A 7,925-nucleotide genomic window follows, 5' to 3' on the forward strand; every position below is an offset into this window, starting at 1 on the left:
GAGCCTGCTTCCCATGTGAGTAGCAAGTTCGAGTTCATAAAGAGGGCTTTCCATTGTGCTATCAAGATTTTGGGCAACTGCCCAGATGTTGGTTTCAAATTCCATTCCTAAATGGAACCAGGGAGGCTTCTTGATGGAATGTCTGTTTCCAGGGGTAGGGCAGGGAAAGCACAAGGATGAATGAATTTGGAATATCTAATTGGGCCAGAAAGTTAGGAAATGCTCAAAAACAATGATGGGACATGTCAGAAGAAAGAAAAACCAGCACACAGAGACTCCCACTGGCTGCATCCAGAACAGTCTGTACACCAAAGTAAATAACGAGCATCAAATATTTAATATTGATATTAAATACACACAATTTTAAGTAAATAAACAAAGCAAGGAAAACCCTTGCTTAGACTAGAATGCCAACCAATAAATGCATAAAAATAACAGAGTAAGAAAATTGCCATTAAAATGACCATAGTTTTCACTGATTCTGGTGAGGGTCATCAATGGGTACTAAAATTGTTGGTTAAAAGTTTAATGGAGACAGCATATTTACACAATCCCAAAGTATCCTTCCACAGGTCAATTATTAATTTCAAAAGGGAAACTGGTGATTTTACAAGGGAGAAAGCTGGCAGACACTACGTTAACCAGGTGAGACTAACGGGCATCACGTGCTTCTTGGCATAAAACACTAAAATAGAAAGGCATAACTCGTCTGATCACATGGGAAATGCGACGAACACCAGCTGAAGAACATTCAATTCTTCAGACATTGCTGAGGTTATGAAAGGCAAAGAGGGTCCTGGCCTCTCATTTCTCCCTCGGCTCAGGCTCTGACCATGATCAGCTGCTTCCGTGCAAGGAAGAGCCCCTAGTTGTCCATGCTGCCAATGAAAAGATGTGACAAGCACTCGGACAGGAAAAATATTTGCTGTCAAGACAACATTTTCCTGAGTAACACTTTGTGATTAATGTGTGAAGAAGGGGAGTGACTGGCATCTATAGCAGCCTGCCTTTGGTCACAGCCACTCAATGTTGTGGGTACACTCACTGTCTGAAAGGCAACCAGTCCTAGATAGGACTTGATAGGATCATGTACAGGACACATTCTGAGCCATGGAAAAGGTAAAGGACTTATCCAATTTTTAAAGAACTCCTGGAGTCAGTTTGGTTCAAATCCCAGCTCTGCCAATCATCAGCTCTGTGGTATTAGGCAGCCTATTCAAATTCCCTAAGCCTGTATTTTCTCATCTGTAAAATGAGAGTAATAGGAATGGGCAGCTTGAATGAGATAATTCAGTAAAATATTTAATATAGTGTCTGGTATATAATATGTGCTCAATAAATATTACTATCTATTTGTGTATTACAAAAGACAATTACCATTCATCTTTGTATTCCAATCACCTAACACAGGCCTGGAAGGCATATGATGTACATTTCATAAATGTGTCTGGATGCATTAACAAAGATAAAAATGCAGGAAACAAGACAGACACTTATATTTATATGTGAATCACTGCTAAAGACCCAGTTCGGCTCCAGCTAATGTCAAAAACAGAGAAACATTATTAGCAAATAAGGAATCAGGTCTTGCATGCAGTTTCATGTAAAAGATAATTATTTTGTTAACTTGAAGGATTGTTGAGCTTAAGACAAGCTTGAGGCCATCATTCTATATATACACTACGAAGGCTTGTAGACCCCAGTTTAGAAAAGCAAGACATACTCAATTCACACTTCCATGTGAAGATCAAACAAACCATATTTTACTGCTAGGTGGTAATGAGAAATTAAATGAGGAAAACTTAAGTTTAAACAAACACATAATTATAGCTGATAAAAGGTTTATAAACATTGCTCCTTGGTCATTGATCTGTAATAGTACTTCCCTTTTCATTTAGTACTAACTTGTTTGTTTGAGCTCCGATGCACACAAAGACTAGGAATGACTGAGAAAACAAATTGGTATTTAGAGAAGGATGCAAAGAGGATGAAGGGTGGTGGTTGGCCTCTTACTGGAGCACTGAGAGTGAGTGGAACTTGGTGAGAGAACTCTAAAGGTTTTTAAGAAGAGGCAAGGAAAGTTGGCAAGAGAGAAGTTTCCATTTCTCCCGCTTCCCCAGTTGGGATCTCTGCCCTCAGTCAGACTTCTCTCAGTCTCCCCCTTGCTTCCTTTTTCTCTTTTCCAGCCTGCCAGTTATGCAGGCTACCTTCTCACCTTACACCTCCATGCCACCCTTTTTAGCAACGTTGACTTCCTCAATGGGTGTTATACAATTGGCCATGAGTCCTCAGTCCCGGATCTTCCTCTACCCTTATCTTCCATCTTTCCTAGTAACTGTACCCGGTGCTCATGGCAGAACCAGAGCATTTTACTGAATGAGGTAATTCAGTAAAAATATTAAACATAGTGTCTGAACAATGCTAGGTTGTGTTCATTTTATTTTCATGCAGTTCTTCTCAACCAGAAGACTATAAGCTCTATGAAGACCAATACCATGTCTTGATGACTATTGCATATTGAGCACCTAGCACAGTGCCTGGAATGAAGCAAGCGTAATATCTCCCAATTAATCTTTGTTGAACCTGCCCTGGCTTCTGTTTGGCAATACTTTTGCCCATCTCTTGTGATTCCTCTGTGATTCTCTGTGATCTTCTACTCTCTCCTTCCCTCTCTCTGCTCCCTTCTTCCCTTCCCACCTCCCTCTTTTCTTTCCTCCTTTCTTTTTAAGATTCCCTCAGAGGGAAAGTTCATACCATCCACTTCATATAAGCCTGACCTATCTCATCTTTCCTCCTCATGCTACACTAGTATTTATGCCACATACCGATGTTAGGTTGCCAGCCCCCTTGGAAATGTTGTAGAGCCTCATCATGTTGGTGACTTTCACTTGAATTCACAGCTTTCAGAGCTGGAATGACTTCCTTTTTTCCTAGCTTTCATACCTTCTGCCACCAGAATAAGTTCCTTTATAGAAGCTTTTCATGATTCCAGTCTCCTATTTAAGAACCTATAGATGTTTGCCAATTTAATTCAACATATTCAAACTCTTCTAGTAGGCTGCAGCATGGCTCCCCATGCCAAGTCTCCCTAACAGAACTGCTTATGAAAAAGAAGAGAAATAAAATGATGCATATTGCAAGAAGCAAGATCAACTTAGGAGGTGTTATTGATTTGTTGTTTTAAGACAGGAAATGTGTGCATTTGAAGGTTGCATGTTGAATCAACTCAGTGCAATGTTAAAGCAAGATGATGAAAACGGTTAACAAGCAGGGACATCTTCCTCTAAAACCGTGTAAAAGGAAGGGAGAGCGTTTAGTCCTGAGACTACAAAATTCCTAGTAAAGTCGAAGCAAGGTCAGCTGCCAGTAATGAGCTGAGAAGGGATTGATAGCTTTAGAAGGGCTTAGGAAGTTAGGAATAGCTGCTCATTCACTCATTCCACAGATGTATTGACTACCTACTGACATGTGAACTAACACTCCCTAGTATTTTTCCACTTTTCTCACATGGCTTCAGCATCCAACTACATGGGCCCAACCACAGGGACACAAATATATCCCCATTCAACTGGGATCTCCTTTGGCCCATTGTCCCAGCCTGCCTTCACCATCTTGAATCCCAAATGTCACTTCGTGCAAGCCCTTCCAACTTTGTGTCATCCTTTGAGAATCTGATAATTACACCTTCTATATTTTTTAAATTAGAAACATCTATTAAAATGTGGACATGCAGGATGCCATGTGAAATCTCTCTCCCTGTTGACGTGGACCCTTTAACAAGCTCCCTTTTGGGGACGTTCTCTTGCCTGGGCTATGTCTCCCCACTGCTCCCAATAGGACTTCATGAACGATCTCATCAAATACTTTGCTGAAGTCCAAGTGCACCACGCTCACTTCATTTCCCTCATCGAGCTGGCAAGTCAGTGACTAATGCTGGCAAGTAGAATACAATTAGTTTGACAAAACTTGTTTTTAGCAAACCTGTGCCAAATGGTCGTGCTTTCTCTTTCCAAGTGCTTATAAACAATTTCCTTAACTGGCAATTATAGATCCTTGCCTGGTATTGACAGCAAGCTCACGGCTGCACTTTTTTTTTTCTTTCCTTAACTCAGAATTACATACATCTGTTTCTAAGCTTCTGGCATCGTTTTTCCTTAGTTCTGTAGAGGTCGTTACCCTACTCTAGAGATAAAATTCGCAAATTTTCTCAGTATCCTTTTTTAAAAACAATCATATATTTCCTATAAGAGCTGCATGAAACAGTGGTGATACTTTAGGATGTATGGGGTGGACCGCAGTGGAAGCCTCTGCAGCCTATAGCTAATAAGATGGGTTCAGGTCATCAACTCTTCAGATTGGCTAGAATATTGTGGCCTAGAGTGTGGTTTGGACTAGAACTACTTAAAGTCCCTCTCAACCAGAGATTTCTAAAAAATCAGCCACTAAACAATTTTTCTTCTCTCTCCCCACCTATGTTGCTCACCTCTCCCATCGGTATCTTCAGAGCAGCAGAGTATAAACCCACTAGTAACTAAGATTGGACTTACCCACTTGCCCAAGCCTGGGTAGTCATGTTCGGGATCATACAGGTGCTGGTGCAACTGGAATTCTCGACTGAACTCCGCTGTGTCGGGGGTGTGTTCTAAACATCCATCATCTGCTGCAAACAGCAAAGGGTTTGAGGAACGGCCAAGGCATTTATCGTTATTCCAAAAGATAATTTATTAAAAACAACCAGACACCCAAAGGTCAGACTGTATTCACATCAGTCACTCTAAGTCACTTTTCCTCTGGGATTTGTTCGTCCCAAATGCTCGTACCTGTGGCTGAGACTGTTTGGCTGCCCACCAAACCCACTTTCCCTTTCCCCTCTGCACACAGCCAATTTCCCAGCCGTGCTTTGCAATGGGGCGGTGCTGTAGGCCTGAGTTTGGGCCAATGGGATGTGGGCAGAAATGATATATTCCATTTCCAGGCCTACCCCATTATAAACTAACAAGCACAATAGAGGCAGACTCATAGAGAGCAGGCAGACAACTCAGGTGGGGGCAGGTGTCAGGGGTGGTAGAGGGATTGAGCAAAAAAGAGAAAAAGAGAGAAAGAACTCATGGACACTGACCACAGTGTGGTGATTGTGGTGGGGAGAGGGGTGGGTGAGGTGGAGGGGAATAGGTAGAATACATGGTGATGGAAAAACAAAGATGAAAGATGGCAGTCTTGTTGCTGAACCTCCCACCCCACCCTCTCCACCACACCCTCACCACCTCTGGCAGGACTTCATAGGAGTGAGAAATAAACTCCTATTGTGTTAAGACACTATCTGCTTTATCTGTTATAACAGCAAGTATTTCCTTAACTAATACACTTCCCTTCCACATGACTCACTCTGTTTTCCCTTGGGTGAGCTCTTTAGCAACACTTTCAGCTCTTGGAGAACATACATGATACAAGAACAACAATCACTACCTGCGGTTGTGTGATATGGGGGTAATGGGGTAAACTTTGAAGTCAGACAGAGCAGAGCTTGGGGTTCAAATCCTGGCTCATAAGTGACAGATAGGTTTAGTTCCTTGGAAAAGTTAACTTAGTCTCTCTAAGTCCATTTACTCATCTGTCAGGTGGGAATAATCACATACGTACCTTACAGGCTGCTGTGAGAAGTAGAGATGATCGTACATAGAGCATTTGGCACATACTAGGTTCGCTTTGTTTTAATTCCTTCCCCACCACTTCGCTTTAAATGACAGTTTATACTATGACTGCTCTTTGAAATAAAGCATGTCTTCCATTCCAACCCAAGAAATGTTATCCCTCTTCGCTGCTGCTATTACCTATACCCTGTCATTACTAGAAACCATGCTTTGTAAGTCTTTTTTTTTTCTTTCTGTCTCTAATGTGCTATAGACAATGGTTTAAACAGGGGGTAGGGGATGGATTGTGAATTTTGTGTAGGGCTAGGGCAGCGGTTCTCAACCTGTGGGTCGCGACCCGTTTGGCGGTCCAACGACCCTTCCACGGGGGTCACCTAAGACCATCCTGCATATCAGATATTTACATTACCATTAATGACAGTAGCAACATTACAGTTATGAAGTAGCAACGAAAATAATTTTATGGTTGGGTCACAACATGAGGAACTGTATTTAAAGGGTCAGAAGGTTGAGAACCACTGGGCTAGGGGAAGAAAGAGTCCCTTTGCACAAGGAGAATGAACCAGCAAAGGCAATGGTAGTCTAGTCCTCTGAGACTGCTCTAACACCTTCCGGCAGCTTTAGGCTCCAGTCTCTCAGCTCTTAGCAGCATCAGCTATGGTGGAAGTCAAGCACCTGAACAACTCCCTGATGTGCTCCCCACTTTCTCACGGAACTATTGATCTAATTTCTTCATCTAGAGCAGTGGTCGGCAAACTCGTTAGTCAACAGAGACAAATATCAGCAGTACAACGATTGAAATGTCTTTTGAGAGCCAAATTTTTTAAACTTAAACTATATAGGTAGGTACATTGTTATTAACTTAATTAGGGTACCCCTAAGGCTTAGGAAGAGCCACACTCAAGGGGCCAAAGAGTCGCATGTGGCTCGCAGTTTGCCGTCCACGGATCTAGAGCAATTGACACATAGGGAAAGGAGAGCAAATGAAGAGAATTCTGGCCGTCTGCATAAAGCAGCTTTGCAACCTGTTCGTAATTGTTTCGCCAGTACCTCCGAGGGCCAGACTGAGAGTAAAAATAAAGTCCTGTCCTGGGAATCAAATGTGTCTTGGGCCTGATAATGTGCCCTGGAATTCACATCCTATCCCTGAGGATGGACTCTCTGGGTCCTGCTGCTCTGTCCATGGTGAGGGGGGCTTGCTTCAGAGGAGAGCATGGCACGGGAGGGGAAGACGTGTTATTCTTGGGTTGCTCAATGGTGTGGTGTCACGATTCTTAGTGAGGTATATCTCAAGCAACTTCTTACAAGTAATGGCCACATCTACAAGTGATTTCCTTTCTAGAAGGCAAATTATGGTAGAAGAAAGATAACAAAGGAAATGGCAGGTAAATTGTGACAAGAAAGGGTCTGGGAGTTGGGTTTTTATCCAACTCTAACAGCCCACCTAATAGCTATTCTCAGAGCTCCTAAGTGCTTCATTACATAGATCTGTATTTTTCCTTTGTCAGGATAACCTATATTGCCTGTTTTTTTAGAAGGCATTGACTATGTCTTTATTTTCACAGTGAAGAGCCTGAGGCCCTGGGAAGAAACGAGAGCACTGTAGTGAACACTAGAACTCAGATCTCTTGGCTGTAAGTCTGCTTCTCTTTCCATCCTCCTATAACAGTAGTTCTCAAACTTAGTATGCACCAGAATCACATGGAAGGCAGGTTCAAACACAGATCCCTGGGTCCTACCCCTGAGTTTCTGATCCAATAGATCTGGGGTAAGGCTTAAAGTTTTCATTCCTTGCAGACCGGTGCAGCCACTATGGAGAGCAGTATGGAGTTTCCTCAAAAAATTAAATATGGAACTGCCATTTGACCCAGTGATCCCACTTCTAGGACTATATCCTAAGAAACCCAAAGCACCAATCAGAAAAAATGTATAGCCCTAACTGGTTTGGCTCAGTGGATAGAGCGTCAGGGGTCCCAGGTTCGATTCTGGTCAAGTAGATGAGTGGAGAGAAAAGCTGTGATATATTTATACCATGGAATACTATGCAGCAGTAAAAAAAAAGAAGGATCTCTTACCCTTTGAGACAGCATGGAGGGACCTGGAGAGTATCATGCTAAGTGAAATAAATCAGTCAGAGAAAATCAAGTATCACATGATCTCACTCCTATGTGGAATCTAAGTAACAAAATAAACAGATGAACAGAGTGGATCTAGAGACATGGAAGCATGGAACAGAGTGCGGAATTTCTGAGTGAAGGCGGGGGAGGGTGGGTG

At 42.4% G+C, this 7,925-nt stretch overlaps 1 protein-coding gene across 2 annotated transcripts in view; it reads right to left on the reverse strand.

The window, feature by feature from the left end:
* SCG5 (secretogranin V) overlaps window positions 1-7,925 on the reverse strand; it is a 60,319-nt gene that overhangs the window by 7,375 nt on the left and 45,019 nt on the right. Inside the window, exon 4 of one of the 2 annotated variants that reach the window (XM_006087487.3) lies at window positions 4,548-4,657. In XM_006087487.3, the coding sequence (XP_006087549.1) occupies window positions 4,548-4,657 (110 nt within the window). Of the gene's footprint in view, window positions 1-4,547; window positions 4,661-7,925 lie in introns of both variants that reach the window. The other variant, XM_023752840.1, reaches the window with a different exon arrangement.

The sequence above is a fragment of the Myotis lucifugus genome, unplaced genomic scaffold (assembly GCF_000147115.1).
Source record: "Myotis lucifugus unplaced genomic scaffold, Myoluc2.0 scaffold_38, whole genome shotgun sequence".
Taxonomy (NCBI): Eukaryota; Metazoa; Chordata; class Mammalia; order Chiroptera; family Vespertilionidae; genus Myotis; species Myotis lucifugus.